General features: G+C 35.8%; 1 protein-coding gene across 2 annotated transcripts in view; it reads left to right on the top strand.

Annotated features, from left to right (window-relative positions):
* Positions 1-21,599, top strand: part of EPHA6 (EPH receptor A6) — a gene marked incomplete at both ends in the record, with an annotated part of 498,668 nt that overhangs the window by 365,260 nt on the left and 111,809 nt on the right. The window contains 4 exons of one of the 2 annotated variants that reach the window (XM_079541644.1): positions 4,553-4,672; positions 9,183-9,291; positions 12,624-12,694; positions 16,049-16,174. In XM_079541644.1, coding sequence (XP_079397770.1) covers positions 4,553-4,672; positions 9,183-9,291; positions 12,624-12,694; positions 16,049-16,174 — 426 coding nt within the window. The remainder of the gene's footprint in view (positions 1-4,552; positions 4,673-9,182; positions 9,292-12,623; positions 12,695-16,048; positions 16,175-21,599) is intronic. The other variant, XM_079541645.1, reaches the window with a different exon arrangement.

Genomic DNA, 21,599 nt, shown 5'->3' with positions numbered 1-21,599 from the left:
TACAAGCATTTGAGATAAAATGAGTATAGTAGATGCAGCTCTAAAACACTCATTAATGAAATTGCTTTAATTAACCAATTATGTACACTGTGTTTTTCGTTAGAGTTTTGGAATTGAAGTTACTTAGGCTAAAGTACAGATTCAGTACTAGTACATGTATTTTCAAGAGCACCCATGAGTTTGTGTTTCATTTTTATTGCTTTTTAACTTCTATTTCAAAAATGTTTTAGGGACAGATTTCCAAGTAGTTAATGCCTAATTGGACTTTTAAATTTTTTCTAAGTTGTTAAGCCAGTTGGATTGATAAGGAAAGCACTTGGGTGCTTTCAAGAATTCTAGTAGTACCTGTTTGCATCATATGATGCAAAAAATGCTAGCCTTTAGGCACAATGAGTTATAACTGTTATGAGAAGTAAATGCTATTTAAACCTCCATGAGCCTATGTTATATATGGACAAATTGGACTTACTCTGAAGTCTAAATCTAAATTCTCTAAAGTCCTAATCTAAATTAGGAAGACTATTGCCTGATTTCTGTCATAAGCACTATTGATAAAAATGTCTCAAGGTTATGAAAGTCCGTGCATGATTACCAAACTCCTCATCTTCTTATCATTTTCCTTAATGCAACTGCCTTGTCAGGCTGCAATGTGAGCTAGAGTAGTGTGCTAATCCTAATTATTTATTTATTTATTTTTAATAAGAACAAGTAACTAAAAGTTGAGTTAGTTGAGTTGATAAAGTACTATAAACTTGCATCCAGGTAAACAAGTGTTATCATTGTAGATGTTACTGTATTTTTTATTCACCCTTCCAAGTATCAAATGTCTGAAGAAGTTCAAATCCCTATAGACTTTCCATAATGCCAAAAGTCAAGGGACTGCATGTATTGGAGCACCTTTAGCTCTAAAATCATGAGAGAAAAGATAAAAAGTACTAAAGATGATGCTCTGAAAAGCCTAAAAGATAACTTAGAAGCTTGAGTTTTTCTCCAAGTTTACTGGATGCCGAGAAGGACTGATTGGGCCACATGGTTCAGTCCTCCATTTTGAGACAGAAGAATGGGTCATAGATTAAAGTAGTTTACACAATGCTATTATGAGTTTCTCTCAGAAAAAGTATCATTTTCTCTCTCTGGGAAATACTGTTGCCACACCAATATTAATATGAGCTATCGTGTAAAAAAAAGAAATGGTTAATACTTCACATGTCATGTTTTTTTTCAAATTTTGATCTCATTTTGAAGAAACATTGGATTTTTGCAATATAAGATGATATAGTAAATGATGCACTGATTTTAGATGTCTGTCTTCCTATTGTGTGGGAGCACAAGTTTTCTATAGAAAAAGGTCTGTATTGTAAAAAATATATTTCAGATTTCAACACTTAAGCGTTAAGTGCCTTCATGACTTCTAAGTATTCACTGTGAATCTTAATAGTAAAACATGTACATTATATATTTACTGTTTACCAACATTTATTGCTTAGGCTTATTCCTAACTAAAAGTATTTAATTTGTTACAAAATGATATCGTTGAGTGATTGAAAGGAAATATGAACAGAGGAAATGTAGGCTTTGCTTATGATCAACGGAGATGGGGGTAGTGGGAAATTTTGTAGCTGTTTGAAATGGTGCTAGATGAATACCTCTGTTTAATTGAAAGGGTTGTTCAAAGGCCTGTTAGAACTGTAAGTATTACTTCAAATTTAAAAGGAAAAAAGTGGGAAGTGTACATGCTGGTAAATATTACTTATTTCAAATGGAAGCAGTTCTCAATGACCAGTCAAATTGTACCTTTATACTTACCGAATATCTTGCTTCCTCAAAGCAGTGTTTTGGAAGTAGGCCTATTCTAAGCTTTAATGCACTATCAGATTATTATGGATATTCGTTTGAACTCCTTTTGTAACATTAACAGAACCTCTGTAACTGAAGCTTTTCCAGTCAGCTAATGAAAGCAGATTGATATGTAACATCTCCCATAAACAGTCTGGACTTACAGTCTTTCAGCGATGGGCAGCTCAGAATATTTAGAGACAGATAGTTCTATCATTTAGTCTTTATACTTTAAAATTTGTCGTGTACTTATGACCTGATTTTGTTTTTTTAACTTGGATTTCATAATCCTCTTCTGACTTTAAAAGTCATTTTATCCAAACACAGAATCATTGTAGCTTTCCAGAATTTTACCATCTTTTCTGAGCTATAGCATCAGAATTGAACCTGATATTGAACTGAGAGGGAGAAGGAAACCTGTTTATGATACAATAAGCAATCATAACACTACTTACCTCCTATTAATTCAGTTTTATTTATAGATCCAAGTTAATGTGAGCTATACTGATTTCATAGGAAGTTAACATTTTCATTAAAAGACTGGGAAGAATAGAGTCTTTAAACAGTGTTCTCAAAATGAATTTTATCCACCAACAATCTCATAAAAATTACAATAAATACTTCAGGTTTTGAGGTTTTACATGTTGAATGTTAGCATCTAGAAGAATTTAGGGACCGATTCCGGAGAACAACCAAAGGTATTCCATTTATCTTGTTTGAAAATTGACATATCTTGTTAATAAATAGTAGTACAGTGAGCAATCCATAATGCAGATTTTTCTTTAAAGTAATGCAACAAATGTTGAGTATTCAGTTGTGACATTTGTCTGTCAATGCCTTGGGCAGAACGGTGCCATCATGCCTTCTCCAGTTTATTGGTTGAAACACTGTCTATGCTGCTTCAATTCTGTAGGATAAAATAAGATATTTCATTACTAGGAACACCAAGGAGTTTTGGTAAAATTATTAAATGTGGTGCATGGAACAGAAAGATCAACTGCATAGGAGCCATGAAAAAGCAGTCATACAGTGGTGGTCAGTTTTTTAGGAAGCCCTCCGACCTCTTGACCAACAAACTGAGGCAGTCATTACTTGGAGAGCATGATAATGGAGAAAGAACTCTCCCTGATGCAGAGACAGCTAAAAGAGTAACATTTGTACTTCCTGAAGGGAAATGTAATTATCTAGAAAAGTCAGAAAATATGTCTTTTCAAGGAAGTAGGGATGGACACTGTGAGAGATTTCTTCCACTGTTATAACTAAGAGGCTGCTGCTGGGAAATTTCCATGTAACACCTTTGCAAAGCATATTAACTACAGCTTTTGACCATGTTCCTCATTGCCATTTTTAGCAGTCACCTTGTTTCAGCAGTGTGGATTTTTCTTGTTTGGTTGGTTGGTTTATAGATGCAACAGTTCAAAGCTTTCCTTTTTTTCTTTTTTCTTTTTCTGAAGGAATGTTTCTTATAGTATCAACTCAGAGGCCCTGGTGCCTACAGGAATCTGTAAAAGATTGAACAATTTTCTGCTGGTAGGCAGTGCAGTGTTTCCATGCTGTGACTGTCTTTTGCAGGGTTTGTTCTGAATCCAAGGGTGGTTTCCATACCAGACTTCCCATCATCAGGAAAGAAATTTGTATCTGACAGAAAACTTTGTTCGTCGTAGAAGGGGCTTAAGAGGCAGACTTCATGGGTGCAGTGCAGGCTACTGCTTCAACTGAATAGAGTGTGGCAAAAGTAACCACGTTGTGATTTTTAAAAAATCAATGTAGACTCCTAGATGGCTCAACTACATCAGATTAATAATTTTAAAAACAAAACAAGAAACAGAAATTATAATAGAGTAACTCGATATGAGGACTGTAAGACATTAATTGGTCTGAAAAACTCTGTTCTTGTGGAAAAAGTAACTTTAATTTCTTTAATATAGGCGCAGATGGTGATTTTCTTGTACTACCAGATCTGTTAATCCTCATGTTCTTCCTTCTATTCCCACATCCACAACATTCATCTGTAATTTTTCAGACTCAAATCAGGCTATTTTGGATTTGTAGTCAGATGTGAGTGAGACTTTGAGATCCATTTTTCCAGAACTCCAGAGGAGAGTCTTGAATCATTGATTCTGACAGGAGTCTCTCCAGTATTGTTTCAAGCGCTTGCCTTGATTCATGCCATGTTAGAGAATCTGTCTCTAGGATTTTTAGAAACACATTAAGTTGCCAGTGCAAAGTTGAGGGGTTTTTTTGTTTGTTTGTTTGTTTGTTTTGTCAGAACACTAACTGTTTTCACAATAGTAATTCCAATTCCTGAATGAAACCAACAAACAAATAGACTGCACTTACCTCCTATTTAAAAATTGCCTTGCTGTATCCATCCCCATGTCTGCTTAGTCCTGCTCTTCATTCAGTAGTAGTCAGTACTGGATACCTCAGGGTGTCTCATTTTAATCTTGAAATGTTTCCTTACTGTGTTTCATATTTTCAGCCATTTGGTCTTCTAATTTGAGCTTACCCTGTCTGGTTCCCAGAAGTTCCAGAGTCTTTACTTTTTGTCTTGATTTCTGAAACAAGAGCAATTCCTTGCTCAGATCTTAATTTTTTATCACAGGCTTTCTATTCACCTACTGGTCAGGAAGTTAATGTTATTGGCAACACTTTGAAAAGAAGCTTTTCAAGTCAATTTATGCAAAGAATTAATGCAAACTTATACTAGTAATAGTATTTCATTTCACTTTTAAAAGCCCTTTTAAGCTTGCCGTTCCATTGCCTGCTCCTTTTCCCACATACCCTCTGAGACTGGAGACCATCAGCTCACAGGAACTGCAGCGCTTCTGGAAAGGTGAAGGTAACCCTTATTAGACCCTTTATTTTTCTTTCCTATTGTTCTTTAGCTCTGTTGCTTACAGTGCCTTGTAAATCCATCTGACAGTCCGTACTGTCTGTTAGAGCTCCAGTTCTCACCATCCATACTTATCTATCTCACAGCTACTCACTATTATCTGTCTAGCTGTCTTTCTGTCACTACTTTATCTTTCACACTGCTGGAAGGTCTGCTGCCTGATAGATGTCAAACTGAAATAACTAAAGCATGTAGCTGAGAGACAGAGGAGAGCTATCATTAAGGCTTCCAGACCTTTTATACCGAATACACAACCTTCTAAAAGATTTTGGAGACGTTTGCTCAAAGAAAAGTGGAAAATAGAACTGGAAGATTCTCTTTTTCTTTTATTGTCTTGTGCTGTGAATAAAATTTATGCGCCATTTCTCACAGTCTTCCAAGTGAGGAAGTGAAGAGGCATCAGATATTTCTCTTCATTCCAGAGAGAAGGGGAAGTGCAGGTTCTCCTCTACGCATTTGGGTGAAGAATCCAGTGAGAAGTTGTAACTGAGACAGAGCTTGAATATAAAGAATGACTGGCAGGATCTGAACTGATCTCAAAATGAATTTTCTTATTTAGCAAGGAAACTGTACACATTATTGAGCAAGGAATCTGGAATAATGCAATTAGGAACTCTTAAGTGTCATTTTAAGCAAATAACGTACTTCTGAGTAAATCATGAAGAGTAATGTGAGTAAACAGTTTGCATGGATAATACAGTTTGGGATAGAATTATGTATGACATGTATGGTAGTTTTACAGTCAGTGCACCACTTTGTGTCTGTGGTACCTACACTATGCTGAAAAGTTCTGACACCCAAACCTTACACTGTACTATCTAGTCATCTGCTGTGTAACTCATAAATCCATCCTTATCTTTGCCTCATGCCACTCATTTTTTAAATTATGCTTTTGTCAAAATGAACGTGTTGAGCAGATGGGCAGAAGGAATGAAACAAAATGCCATACATAACAGCCACTCAGACAGGTTCTAAGCTCCCTCAAGAGACATCTCTGGAGCAGAAGCCTGGGAAACAAATCCTTTTGCATCTTGGAACACCAGCAAGGGAACCATAGCAAACACTAACCTTTTTCTTTCCAGTGCTGCTGCGAACAGCTGAAGGTGTACAGAACCAACCTCCCAATTTACACTGCCGCGGGAATGTCACTGCAGACAGGTGTAATGTCATAAATGCCAACAGGAACAGGAGAATAAGGAAAGAGACAGTCAGTTGGCAGTCATTTTCCCATTGGATCTGCTGTTGGTTTACACATTCCTGTTCCTCAAGAGCTTTCTCAACTCCTTGCCTGTTCATGACAACTGTCAAGTGGAGTGTGTCCCCATAGACCATACAGCCATGTTCATCCCTGTGATCACGGAACTATCAATCCCTGTGCACAGTCAGCGGGTGCTGATTAAGATAATGCACTACAAATTGTAAAGAAAACAGAAAACTGATTTTAGTTACACAAACTTTGGCCCTGATATCTAATGGATAATGTTCTGGGAAAATGACTGTGTGATCCCATGATTAAATGCAGCACTATAACATGTACACACCAAAAGATAAAAGAAGTTGCAGAAACTTGCTTGAATTTGCGTTCATCGTTGTTTTTTTAACTTAGTTTTTCTGTCTTACATAAACAAGAATATTCTTGAGGAGAAATATTGGGACATATATAAATATGCACAGATGATGGAGAGGAAAAATGACATAAAAAAGCAGGAAATGACAAAAAAATGAGTAAAGAATAGACACAACAAAAACAATACCTGCTAAAGCTTTTATTATTTACAACTTGAACATTTCCTTAATTAGGAGAGAAACTGAAAAATGAGAAAGAACAGAAAGATCAAGGGACATGCAGAATTTCATTTTGGACAGCAAAAAGTTGTTCAAAAATTGTCATTATTGAGTTTCCAATATTAAGACATTCTCCTTGCCTGGAGAGTGTTTTGTGGAACCTGTGTGCAAGGATGCTGTATGCACACGCATGTGCCTTTGCAGTTATCTATGTGTTGTTCACTGCACTGTGCCTTCATTGATTTCTGGAAGGATCACTTCAAGCAAAAATAAGTATTACTATCATTTTGCTCTACCTGTTTCTCTGACAGTTTTTAACAAATCCACATTTTCCAATTATATTTGTCTGTCATTTCACATTTTTATCTGACAAGTAAATTAAGGTCATCAAGAAGTTTCAGGCTTGAAAGGCCCTCTATAATCAAGTGGACTGTGGCATCTGTACCAATACAGTGAAATACATATGCTAGAAACAGAACAAACATTTTTAAGAGTATACAGTCTCAACTTAAAGGTATATCAGTTAGACACAAAAAGAACTAAGTTGGTGGGGAACTTCTCCCCATTCATGAACTTGACTGTATTTCCTAATAGGAAATGTGTATATTATTAAACTGATAGCTTGTAGTCACCTTTAAGTAAAACTCCAAGCAGCTTCGTCCAGCGGGAACAATTCAGAACAACAGCATTTTTCATTTTAGTATATAGCACAGGGCCTTTTTAGACAATAGGATCAGTTCCTACATTTCCACACAGAACTTGAATTATCTTGAAGCAAGGCCCTGACTTTTTTTTTATTTTAATGGAATGCTGTTGAAGAAAATCTCAGCTAATTTATCTGAAAGCATCCCTTGCTAAAGTCACTATTTTTGCACTCATTTTCCTATAAATAAATAAGTAAATAAATAAATAGCTTGTAGTTTGTTCTCTCACTTCCATTACAGAAATGGAAACTGGGCAAGATATAGTCATTGAAAACCTCCCTTACCCGTTACAACTTCAAACTGACCCTGTCCATTTTTACAACATTTAGCATAACCCTTGCTAGTCTGAAATCATATTCAGTGTTTGAGTTGACAGCCTATTATATTTGCATTTTTATTTCTGTGGCACCGTACTATATGCTGAATTTTTTCAACTAAACCTGACACTGTGGAGCATAAGATAATGCAGAGCCATTCCTGCGGTACCACTAGATTCTGTTTTGGAGATTAGCTATTTAGTGAGTATTTGATAAAGGCTTTTGATACGTAATTTATTGGAAGATGCGTGCATTTAACTTGTCTAAGGAGAGTTTATGACCACAGATACTGAATGCCTTATAGTTTACTGCCTCTGCATATCTCCATTAAATTATATGGGCAGAAATCTAATGTCAGAAATTTAACAAGTTGGTTTTGCTGAAAATTGGACAAAAGTTACTACTACCTTTATTTGTTTCACTTTTATTACAAAGCCAGTTTACACTGCTAACTTATAAACCTCTCACAAATATTTAGAAGACAAATGTTTTTTCTTGAATACAGCTTTTTATGAGGCTTTAGGCAGTGATGTGTGCATTGCATTGGGCTTCATCAACTGGAAAGTGAGAAACAGCCTGCTGAGCTTTCTTTTTGCAGCAGCTAGAAGCTGTAATCATCTGCCCAAAGAAAGCTGAAAGAAGATTTTGTTGGGAAGTTTACAAAGTCAAAGTTGCTTTCTTAATAAATCTAAAATTTATTTTCTTTTCTATACTTACTTACTGTTGTTCTCAGAGGTAACTGTGATTCTGTGATCCTGTGAAATGTGTATTCTTTTTCTAGAACAATATTGTGTTTCTTACAGAAAAAAGAAAGTAAAAATTAGGTAAATGTCATATGATGAAAAAATAGAAGTGTAACTGTGTTTACTTTAAGAATAAAAAAGTCACAAAGCAAGAGATATGGTTCTCGTACTGAGTAGTACTAGCACAACGAGGATCATCCTGACTATGAGCAGGTACTTCATCAAAATAAATATTTAATATTATAAAGAAAATATAATAGCTCAAGCCTCTACAGACTATTTCAAATGATCTTTTTTACCTGCTGAATGACCTACAAAAAATAACAGAGAAAAACATGAAGCATAAAAGAATCATTTTTTTTCTGTTGCAGTGATGCCAATCCTCAAAGTATATTAAAGATAGAAGTATAAATCTGTAACAATAAATCTAAATACTAGAAACATAGAAGAGTGTGTCAGGCTACATGTTACATGTGCTTTTTCTGCTTAGGATTCTACTGAATTCCTACATGTGTAATACTGCTGCTGACTTTATTTTGGATAGTTAGATGCACAGATATTTTTTAATAACAAGCAAGATTAAGCTAAAACAGCAATACATTTGTTCTAGTTTTATGTCCAAAATCCAGTCATTCTCAGATCTTAGTAAATTGCAAGTGCCTGATGGTGCTGGCTCCTCATTTTAGAAACCTTTAGAAGTATTCCACACTTCTTCATAGCTGGTACACAGCTGAAGGTTTTTCACTTCACAGATGATACATTCTCACATCATGTCTGGTCTAAGCACCAAGAGAACTACTACAGAGTAATTGCAACTTGTGGCTAGTTAAATGTTGTCACCCATTTTGCATGAATCCCAGGTGCTGGAACTTCAACCTCTTTCTTTGTGCCTCTCTTTCAGCTTCTGATATGGCTGCAGAGCAGGGACAGATTCTCGTGATTGCCACTGCTGCTGTTGGTGGATTCACTCTCCTAGTCATCCTCACTTTGTTCTTCCTGATCACTGGGAGGTAATTAAATCTACACTGTTCTCATTTGCTCAGGGTCTGTGTTATCCAAGCCTAAGAATTTATAAAGAATAGCTAAGCAATTTAGCCACATTTTCAGAATTTTTTTTTTTTTAAATAAGTTTCTGACCGTCTTTCCTGCTGATATGGGCAGGAGGAGAACAAAATTTAAAATACAATGCAACTAACATCAGATCTCTGACATTAGAAGACAAAGAAAAGAACACAAAACACAATATTTATTATAAAATCCCTTAACTGTAAATTGCAAAGCTTTGGAGAATGTAACTTTAGGATTTCTGATGTCTTGGGGCTGGCAGTATAGTTTGGTAAAGACACTGTGGACAATTTTTGGGTTTTTTTGCTATATTAAGTTTATAGGCAAAAATATCTTACATAGCTGTGTATGATATGTATACTTGTGCATTTATCAAGAGAGAACATAAGAATTATGAAATGAAATTAAATCGAGGAAAATCTTACTCTAGAATATTGGGATGATTTAGCTTCCTGTTTTGTTGATTAACATTTTATTGCAGATACTCTTGTAAATCTACGGTACAACCGCGCTGTAGCAAGTGAATTCACTGATTATTTTTTATAATGTTGGTGATTTTTATTCTTGCAAGTCCATTTTATTCCTTTTAGCACAGTGCTAATTGTCTACCTTTCCTCAATTGGTATATTGGTCAGAATCAAATAAAGACATTGTGCTAGTGGTTTAGAAACTGTTTTGATTTGACTGGCTTGATGCTGTGCTTAATTGCACACTGAAAGTTCAAGGGAATGCACAAATTCTTAACAGACTTGCTAAAAATGCAGGTAGTGATCAGAATCCCAGACCTAGCTGGAGCTCATGATCACACGTGACACAGAGCATCTGTTTTTGTGTGTGTGACTTTAGGATTTTGTTTCTTTCTACCAGGAAATAAAGCAGAATTTAAAAGGATAGAGACAGTATGTCCACACTTGCTCTGTAAGACATTAGTGGCACCGCAGTTCTGCTTTGGGTCAAAAAAGCCTTAAAAATTCCTAATATTCTATAGAGGTATGGGGCTAAGCAGAGGGAGTCGGGCTCATATCTCTTGCAGTAAGTTCTGTAGGAGGAACTGTGTAGGCTTTGAGCCATTCATACTTTTTTTGCCTCTCCTTTCTTCATATGCATAAAACTGGTGGAAGAGCCTCCATGTGAGGAGGATTCTCCATGGAGTTTCCCCCGTATTCAGCTTTGGGACAGATAAATCTGGGGTTTGGATGGGGTTTTGCACAATTCTTGGGCCTGTTTAGAGTCTGTCCTTTGGAGGAAAGATGTTAAAGTTACTTCTATGAAGGTGCTAACGGTCGTTACAGATTGGGTTGATATTAACAGACAGTGCTGTGCATTCAGATTTGTAAATATTTTTCTGTTGTTTATATACCATTACCTCTGATTAGGAAAGAAAATGATGTACCAGTGCAGGCATTATGTGAATAATAATAAATCTGGTTAAGTCTAACATTTTATTTAACTGAAGCGACTCACATTGGAACACGCTGTAATCTCAATCTTAGAAGCTTATAAAATATTCGTACAATTACTAGAAACATTGACAAACATTACTCTCTTTCAGACAGAAGAGTTATTCAAAAACAGACTTTCGGAGAAAATGATTCTCTGGAATCCTTGAGTGCAATTCCTAAAAGCCCAAGCCAAACTTTTCCCTGATAAAACACTCAGTAAACTCAGGAATGAAAAAAAAAAAGAAGGAAATGAGTTTCTTTCTAGGTTTATTCTTCCTGTTTGCTAGTGTTAAAGATATCAGAGATTCTCTTAGCTTTCTAACATTTCACTCAATTGAACCATTTCAATTATGTAAGATGTGAATTCATTTTGAAGTACTTCTTAATTAAATGATAAGAATGTACTGCATAGAAGACAGAGCAAGAAAATTTTGAATAAATACTATTTGCTGTAGTACTAGAGACAAATTTCAGCATGAAGAATGGGATTGGTATACTACAGACATGCTCTTTGCTGTTTAGAATTAGCAATTTGATGAGCTACCAAGTCACAACACTGCTGATGCTGATTCATAGTGAAGAGGCTGGGTTAAATGAGCACCTACCTGCCTCTGCACTCCACTGAGCAGTTATCCACCAAGAGCAAGCAAGAGACACGGCTCTCCATTGCAGGTAGAAAAATGAAAGCAATAGTGACTTGAAGGTACAGTGTAGGCAGTGAGACTGGGGTCTTGGCTAAATTCTGGAAAACAGAGTAGTAAAGCTTACTGTGATTTATCATTACACAAATTATTCCTTTCAAGTGATTTTTCTAGCTAACAGTAGTAGGAGCTGGAACTGGAAGAGTCCACTGCTGGTTCTCACTGGCATTTGTAGTCAAATTCTGGGGCTTTGAATACTAGGGAGAATTTTAAGGGTTTAGAGGGCTATTTCTCTGAATGTTCCTCTGGTCAGACCAAGTGTATTCCAAGTGTAACACTTTGTGTTCAGTATTGTTCTTGGTAATTGGAAACTACTGGTCACAGCAACTGGTGACAACAATGCAGGGATTTCCACAGAAGCTGAAAATACTGTGGTTAGTGTTTCCATACATTAGTGTACATACAACTTATTGCCAGGTATGTTAGCTTCAGAAGTTTCTGCTCTTCAAGGGTTCATCTCCACAGCAATGAATGCATTTGTGAGTGACCTTTTTCAGTCTTTTTCAGTAGTTTGAATGAACCATTGATATGTGGTGAATGTGTTCACTTATTTCTCATAACTCCATGATTACTATTTCACTAGAAATACAATCGATAATTGTAGTTTGTTTCATAAGTTTAATATGAACACAGGAAAGCTAGTCTGTGCCTGACAGGCTGAACAGAGCTAACAGAAGAAAAAATACCAGTCCTAGTGGATACAAAAAAATTATTTTCTTATGAACCCAGTTGAACTCAAAGAACTTATCTTATGAAGAAATTATAAGCTTTTTGACCCACTGGGAATAAGAGTTATTAGGATAAGATTTGGTCTGTGTGAATCAATGTATGCAAACAAGGGTGCAGAAAAATAATATAAGTATCAACATTCTTTCAAGCATGGGAATAAGGTATTGCATCAAACTTTGGTAGTTGTGTTAACTACTAATCATCCACCTGTGATTTATCTTCACTGATATCCAATCTGCTTGTAGTTCTTCAGGTTTGTTTCTCTCCTTAGTGTCAATACCAAATGTCTGTGGATGCAGAATGTAAAGACTTTGACTTTCATAAAACTGCAGAGAAAACTTAATGTACATTTATTTTATGTATTATATTCATTTTAATAAAAACCTCACTTGCTTTTCTTAAAAGATGCCAGTGGTACATAAAGGCCAAAATGAAATCTGAAGAGAAGAGAAGGGCTCATTTGCAAAATGGAAATTGTAAGTAGTTTAACACTGTGTTACATAAAATATGTATTATATTTTAAATGAAAAGGATTCATGGTTTTCTCTTCATCTTTTGCCCTTGATATGTTAATCTGGCCATTTGCATATTTCCTTATTATCTGCACCATCAAGACTGTTCTTGCATGCTCTCTAGAACAATTCACACTGAATTCACAAAAGGATTCTTTTGTGTTCTATTAATCATATTTGTCAATTTTCCAGGTGAATTTTTGTGAATTCATCACTGGACTGGGCCATGTTGATTATCTGCCTCAAAATTCCACTCTTAGTGACCATGTTCCTTATTTGTATTCAGTTCTCTATTAGTGTCTTTTGGGATCTACACTTCCAGCCACACAACAAATAAGACTTCCTTCTCTCTCTTGCTTACTGATCACTACTGTGAAAGAAAAACTCTCATGGGCAGAGTGTTAATTTATTTAGCTAAGTGTAGCTACTTAGTTTAAATTAGTAGTCTGATTGTTTTATGTTGGAGTTGATTTAAAAAAAAAAAAAAAAGGTTTTATTTATTGTTAGCTTGTAGGAAGGGCTTTGTAGTTTGATTAATTTTTTATTCCTTTTGACAACATCTCTAGAACTGTCATGATCAAGACAAAAGCTACATCACAGGAAATAAAATCATTTTTTGTGTGACAAAACTGTATCCAGGCTCCTTCCATATTGAGAAGGGGCACATTATACTATAAAAGATATTTCTTAGATTTGTTTGTCATTTGTTTTCAAATATGATCAGGAAGAGCAGCAAACAAAAACCTTCCTGCTGCAGAGTTTCATATATGCCTCTGGAGGCCATACCTGAATTTGAGAAAAGCCTCACTCGGTGTCTTTCATGCCAGGACATATGATGACCCTATTTCACACTGACACAAAGCTTCATCTTATGAGGCCTCTCATTCCTTTGCAGTTATCAAAGCATCAGACTTGAAGGAGCATTTCCCAGATCATGTGTTCCATAGGATAAAGGATAAAGAGGAGCTACTGTGAGTTACTCCAGTAGCTAAAACTGTAGCCAACAATATTCCTTCCTTTACAATGGGACAATTAGTGCCATTTTCATGCTAGTAGCAATTCTTGCCTTACTTAGCTATTTATTGGTTTGGTATCCAGTGTCTTAACCTGAAACAATTTAGGCAGCTGCAGAGTTTCTACCTGGATCAGTATAAGGATGACCTCTCCTAACCAGGTTGAAGCTTTTTAAAAGAAATTTTACTGTAAAACTTACACTGGTTAAAATTGACTGTTCCTACTACCAGCTTAGTCATATCCATGTTTTGTTTCCTCTGCTGCGCACAGAGGAGAACCATCTTGTGTTTATCCATCCTGTCTCCCTTGGGAAACCTTTATGACTTAGAGGAAGATTTCAGGAACCATGCCCTTTGAAGGGAGTTAGGAAAGGGTCCGTGATCCAGCTGATAACGTGAAATCCCATGATGTCTGGTGTGCTTCACATTTGAATATAGCATGTGTCCTCTCGTCAGCATTGGTTCAAATGGGCACTGCAGGTGATTTGATGAAGCCCATCCACATTTGTATGCCCTGAACTAGGTGTCATCTACTGCATTTAGGTGCATCAGATAATGAAGTACTTTGGACTCATCCACTAAGTGATAAGAGGAAAAAGATTACGTAGTACTTAATTCTTTTTGAAGAGGTTCTCTGGACCCAGCTGCAATACCCTGTGAAGTTGATGCACCATCTACATCAATGTCTGTTAATGAATTGAAAGTTTTCCAGAACTTAATCACCACATAGCAGGAGCCAAAAAAAAATTCCCATCCAGATAGTCCAAAAGAAACAACATAAGTTCTTGGACATGCTACACTCAGAAGCACTAGGGGTATTAGACATGCCAGAAAATGATGGCTTGCTGGAACCTGCCAAAGCAATCTGGCACTAACCTACTGTTGCTGCAGCCATCTCCTAGGAAGCAGACAGAAATTATTAAAGCTTTGTTAATGGATCTGGGTATTTTTGTTCTCATCTTGCACCTGGCTCGTTGGTTGTGCAAACTGATCAGCATAGAACAAAGCAGCACAGTCCTCCAAGACCCATTCTGAGAGGAAAAAATCTCAAAGACTGGACCTGGTTGGCAAAAGGAATGTTTATCACTCCACCAGTAAAAGACAGAAGTAAATTAGCAAGCTGTGTTTTCCAAGTAAATGACAGTCTAAATTGTCCAAGGAGTAACAAACAGGAATTTAAACTGCTTGGCAGTAATCACTGTCAGTCCTGAGGATCTGCTTTTCCTCATATATTTGAGCCTTCACTTGGTGTCTGTGTAGACACTCTTCCAAGTGAGCAGCTCTCTGCATTTTCTAAGGTTGTAGTTTCCCAGTTTACCAACTGTACTTGAAAAATTTCTTCAGGATATGAGTTAAGTGCAAAGACAACAAAGAGTTTCTTCAGACAAAAGTATTAAATGGCAATTGGAAAGGGAATACTTACAATTGGGAAAAAAAAAAAAAAAAAAAAAAAAGAAAGAAAAAACCACTTTGTCTTACCTAGAATAGTATTTTCCTCAAAACTTTTGTAGGGCTATTATTTAACTTTTTTCCTCAGGAGGTGCTTGTGTTCAGCTGCAACAAAGACAAAACTGCACCAGAAGTTGACATTGTCTTATCAGTTGAAATCCAAAAATAGAGTTTTTTAAAGGCCTTTGACTTTTTGTTCCTGTGGCACCTGTGTAACCAGCAAACATGATAGTAACCAGCAAGCAATGATATATGGCATTCAGAGCATTTAGAGAACCTAATACCTGTATTTTTCTCTGGGTTTTACTCCAATACCATTGCAAGCTAAAATGAAGACTGATAGAACAATGCACTGCAACAATCCTGAAAACAATTCCATGCTTTCACTCACCTAGAATATATTAGGGAATTACAACGGAGTCCTGCAGAACATTAGTGACATTTTCAGGCAGTAATTTTGAATGGTTTTGATTGTGTCAGATAGGCAGAAATTTGTCCTCTACCTCAAAAGGTAAACTATAATGTCTTACAAGAATCACTTGGGGAAAAAAAAAACAAAAACAAAAACTGAAAAGCACTCGAAGGATAAATAAGAATAAAAAGAAATACGTAAGTTTGTGCTCAGTCTTTGAAGACCTAGTACTTCCAGACTTGCAGCAAATGAGAATAACTCTTGTATATTCTACAGTTTCTGTGAAATCAGTAGCTGGTTTTGGAGTCATCCTTCGTTAGGTTCTGACAATTTTAAAATGATATATATATATTAATTTTAAAAAAAGAAGAAGTAAAACACATATTGTTATAGTATGTGAGTATCAAAGAATTGTTGACTCTTAGCGTTCTCTCTGTTTTGCAGTACGTTTCCCAGGAATCAAAACATATATTGATCCAGACACATATGAAGACCCGTCCCTTGCTGTCCATGAATTTGCAAAGGAGATAGATCCTTCAAGAATTCGTATTGAGAGAGTTATTGGGGCAGGTAAAAGCATATACACTCAAAAGCTATGCATGAAAGGACTGTTTTTCTGAAGTTGCTATGATAATGCAAGTAGACAAGTAGTACAAATGTGGGCATACTTCACTGATTGACCACTATATTCTCAAGTATCACTCAGCTTCTGATCTAAAGTTGTATCAGCAGTTTTCCTGCACTGTTGCTGCTAAGGATCTCCGTGTGCTTATTCCCCCATGCAGCTCAGATGCTTCAACAAGCTTGTGGAGTTCTGGTACAGATAGACTTTCTAAATAGATTGGAAAACAATGAGGAAGATAAAATATGATACAATTAGCATTAGTACTACTGTGCTTTTCTATTTAGAAAAGAAACAATAAGAAAACATATGTAATCAAACGTTATCCATATATATTCTCTCAGAGTTTAGTACTCATTGGGTTTTGTGCTTCTGGAAAGTCCCTAATGGAGCTATTCTCTAAGAACTGTTACACTCCTTCTTCTGACCCTCTCTGTCGTTCTGTCTTTGCAGTGTTATATGAGTTTTATGCACTATGAAAATGTAGTAATTCTTACTTTGTTTGAATTTGCTGTATGATTGACCCAGCCCACTGAGCTCTCCTTTCTCTTTAAAAGGATGTTTGACACAGATACTAGATTTCCTTACAGAGAAGAAAAACTTGTAAAGAGCAGAGTCTTGCAAAATCATTTCTTTTAACTTGTGTTCTGAAACTCTAGGACATACGGCATGTCATTATTGACCAATTGAGATTGTTTACTGTCTGTTTTACTCTGTTGTTTGAGGACCTAGAGAGTATAGGCTCAGATAGGTTCTTAAGAGGTTCTAAAACTAGTAGATCTCAGTGCGTGCCTTCTGACCAACAGATCATCATTCAGAATGTCCACCACCATTTCTCACTGTTAGAACAAATCAAAACAAAAGAGATTGACAGGAGAATCTGGAGTTCTCTGTCCTGCTTACATCCTCAGTGTTGTTGCCTGAACACTGTCAGTGGCTGAGAAATATTAATCACTACTGAGTCACTGAAATTCTGAGCCCCGATTCCATCTCTGATACTTCTTTTCTGCTTGTGAATTAACCCTACGTGTGTCTACAATTTACAATATATGGTTATTTCTCTCCATCAGTAGGATACTGTTAGCAGTGACTGAGTTTTGTAAATCGCTGTCTTAAAGATACTTACAATACTAACTACAAACATTCTAGTAAGAATTAGTACAATCCAGATTTCATTGTCCATCTTTGAGCTACCTGTTCTTGGCCATCTTTAACAATACTGCTTTTTACTTACTAAATGAATACCCTCATAAAAACTCTGGGTTTTTGTTGTTGTTGTTGTTTGATATTTTTTTTTTTTTTTTTTTTTACTTTTTTACTTATTCTAATTGTAATGCCATCAAGAAAAGAAAATATTCAAAGTACAGCAGGCAGCTAAACAGTTACACCTTGTGGAAGTGTGACAGTGGTTAAAAAAGAATAAAAATTAAAGGCTGTAATTCTGTAATTTGTTCATAGTGAGCCTGTCATAGGACTGCTAACTGGTATTGTCAGGGAAATTATTATCAAAATACATAATGCACTGTGACTCTTCTATTTTATCGTGGCTTCATATATTTTAGTCACTTAGGAAAAGAGAGGTATCTTTCAGTTGAGGTCCTTCATTTAATGGTACATTACTACGCTGGTTACAAACTGCGCTGCTAAAGGTGTTTCATGCCATAGGAGATGTCATGAAAATAAACGCATATAACGTGGTAGACATAAAATCTGGTCTGTTAACAAGCAGAGAAGAGAAGTACTGACTTGAAAGTAAGAGAGAAAAATCTGTTTCTTCCTGAATTCCATATAGCAAGAGTACTACTGAGTATACTTGATTGTTTAAGAGAGATAATGTGTATCTAATGTGTAGCTGGCACTGTGCACCGTAGGAGTTATTAGCTTAAGCCCTTAGAGTGCTGACTTTTGCAGAAAACATTATATTTGATTTCTTTTGTTTCTTCCTTTTCTCCAGACATACTATAGATACTGATTACAAAGCATATTGAAAGACCTTCAGCATTGGAATGGCTGCTGATTTCAAAGGAGAATATGACAGAGGAGGGTTGGGCGTATCAATTTTTGTTCAGATGAAAATTGTGTCCTTATTCTCAACTCAGTTATGAAAATTCCTTATTCAGTATCTCTCTCTCTCTTGTTGTAAGCCCAGGAGTGAATTTTTTGTCTGCTTTGACGTATTTTATTTTTATTTATTTAATTGTATAAAATTACTGAATAATCTGCCATCTTCAAAGGTATTTGCCTGGTAGGACTTGCGAACTATTTCAGATGAAATTTAAACCCAGTTTCATGCAGGCAAGATACAGGTTAAATATTGTTTCTAAGGCAGGGAGACCACAAATTCTCACAAATTCTATCTTGGATAGCTGCTAGGGGACATATCATACTATTGTAATTCACAGCAGTCATGATGCTTCCTTTATGCTTTCTCTGATTTTGTACCAAACTTTGTAACCATATGTAAAATAGGCTTCTCATCCCAGAAGAATTACTTCTAAAATATTTTTACGATTTTCAGATTAGTGAAAAAAATAAAATATTTTACCAAATGAATCAATATTAATGATAAAACTCTTTAAATTAATAATTGAGTTAATATAGTTCTTAGAGCAGCACTTTTTGATCAACTTATTTTGATTAATAATTTTCATTGTGAATTTCTGTAATTTTTTGAAACAGAAACTTTTTCCATTTAAGAACTAAAAACTTTTATTTTGCAAAATATCAGATTGAAACATAGCAAATATTCAATTTTTTTCATAGATTGTTTGGACAGAAAAATTTGAAACTGATCTTTTCCTGCAAGTAGTTTCGAGTTTGCTTTTGTAATACAAAAATTCATGTCCAAAAATCCCTTGGCAATTCACTAGTTCCATAGCAGATGGCTTTGACACTCAAGATAAGATTTTTCATCGCTGCAGCTATCAGACATAATAGCCAAAATAGAAAGAGCAAAGCAGCAACAAGTTAAAAAATGCTGCTGAGCCCATGAGACTTCTCACTTTGAGAAAAGAAAAATAATAATCTCTTGCTAAAATCCTTTCAAGTAATCCTAGTGGAATTTACCAAGCTGATGTTTTTGAACACAACCACTACATTCCATGGTGGCAGATAATTGAGCCTTTTACTTCAATTCCAGTACTCCCCTTTGTCATGCTTTCAGTATTCCAGTACATTTACAAACTCCAAATTACTGTCCTTCTGGTACTTTGGTGTAAATAAATCAATTAAAATACAAGCTTTGCAAAATCCTTTCTAAATTGTTCACCGTTTGTCACAGGAGAGTATGAAGATCTGCATTAAAGTAACAAAACTGTACCTCAATGCATACTCAAGCTGGCCATCTAGTCAGGCTCCCCATTATCCCATTCACTACTACCTTACATCTGGATTCTCTGAAAAGCAAAGATGCTATTTTGTAGACCTTCTGATTGAATGAAAGTGGACCTAAGTTAATAGTTGTTAATGATCTTTTTTGTTAGTCCTTGAAGAACTTATGCTGATACCCTGGTTCAAACAGGAGGGTAAAAGCAGCAGTGGCATTCGCAATTTGATCAAATATTTATAATAGTAAGCAGATTAGAATACCAAAAGCAAAACAGAAATTATTTGCTACTGAGTAGTCTATTGCAACTGTTTGGGGATAATACTATTAAAACACAAGCAGTGTTCTGAAATAAAATTATTTCTGATTATGGAATTGTAAAAAGTTAAAATCAAATCCCTCCACTTAACTAAGTGGAGGTAAATTTAGTGTTAGCTAAGCTAAGTACTTTGTAAACACTTAGTGAACACCTATAAATGTGCTTAGCTTTCATTTCCCATGGTGATATCAACCAAATAAACAAGTGCTAATGAAGTCCACAATCTAGCAATAGTTGCTGTTTAAAATGTGAAGTTGATTAGTCAATTTCCTTTTATTACATCCTCTACTTACAGCACAATTTTACTGTTGTTTAATTTTGTAATGCATATTCTTGGTTTCAAAACACTTGGTAAGGTTTTTTTTATCCTTAGTATTAAATATTCCATTATACTCCCAATTCCCACAGTTCCCACAGTTTGCCCTTCTTTGCTGTAGATTTTTCTTCAGATTATCCCATTCAGCCTCACTTTGTATTGAGCTCATTGCACCTACTGACATGCAATGACATCCTTTGGTTTTGTCCTATATGTGACGCTTTTTTTACCCCAGACATCTTGCTCTTTAGTTTCAATCTTCAGCCACTCTTCTTAAAAGGAATTCCCAGACATTCTTTGTCAAGTCTCTATTAAAAGCGACACTTATCCTTGTATTTTCTTTATTCTGTCAATTTTCCCAAAGGTCTAGTGACTGAAAGTGTGGGAAATGACTTGAGCTGTATTTGGTGCTATAACCTTTCAGTTCTATCAACAGCGATTATGTGTTGTAAGATATTTGTTTTGATCTCATGCAGTAATACAAGAATGCATATAAGGCTTTGAAGTAGACTGACTACTCCTGTTTCACTTTAAATAACATGTATTTTGTGACGAGGTGAGAAAAGGAATGTGTGGCTTCCATAAGGCAAGTCTCTGGAGTGCTCAATTAGCTTCTTTTTGCATGACTTACAGTAAGACATATCAGTTTTATACCATTAAAACACATGCTATTAAAACTGAGCAGACAATGAACTCTGTTGTTTTCTGTAGTTACTGACAGCTTTTTCTGTGGAGCAAGAAATAACGGTCACTTCCTTGACACCTGGCTCTTAGCTTCTACTTATGCTATACACAAATACCTTTACTGTTGCAAAGGTAGAATTTGTCTTGATTATCTCCACAAAATCACAGAATCATTGGGGTGAAAGGGACCTCTGGAGATCACTGCTGAAACAGTTCTCGACAGCAGGGTGCCCAGGACAGCACCCAGGATGCTCTTGAACATCTCCAGAGAAGGAGACTTCACCACATTTCTTGTGACAGCGCTATGTCATTCTCACATGTAAAGCAGTTTTCCTCACATTCAGAAGGAAATTCCTATTTCCATTTCTGCTCATTGCTTCTTCTGTTGCTGTGATTCTATGATTCTGTCTCATTCAAAACATTCAGGATTCGTGATTTTGTATTGTAGTAGGATTCTGGAAGTTCAGGTCATCTGCTGTTTTCTCAAGTGTCACATGCAGGCAGACTGACAAAGGGGATAAATATCTATAAAATTCCCTGCCCAGCTTCCCCTTTTGTCAAGATTCCCAGAGCATAAGTCTTGTGACATTATTTTCATATACATAATATATCTTTAGGAAACAAACTTTTATTTATTTTCAAAAATTAGATAAACACAAAAGAAATAGGTAGGAAGGAGACCTAGGAAACTTGGCTTTTGTTAGAATATGCTAATTTATTCAAAGGTTA

The sequence above is a fragment of the Tetrao urogallus genome, assembly GCF_951394365.1.
Source record: "Tetrao urogallus genome assembly, chromosome: 1".
In the NCBI taxonomy this organism is placed as follows: Eukaryota; Metazoa; Chordata; class Aves; order Galliformes; family Phasianidae; genus Tetrao; species Tetrao urogallus.
This window is presented reverse-complemented; position numbering and strand designations above follow the sequence as displayed.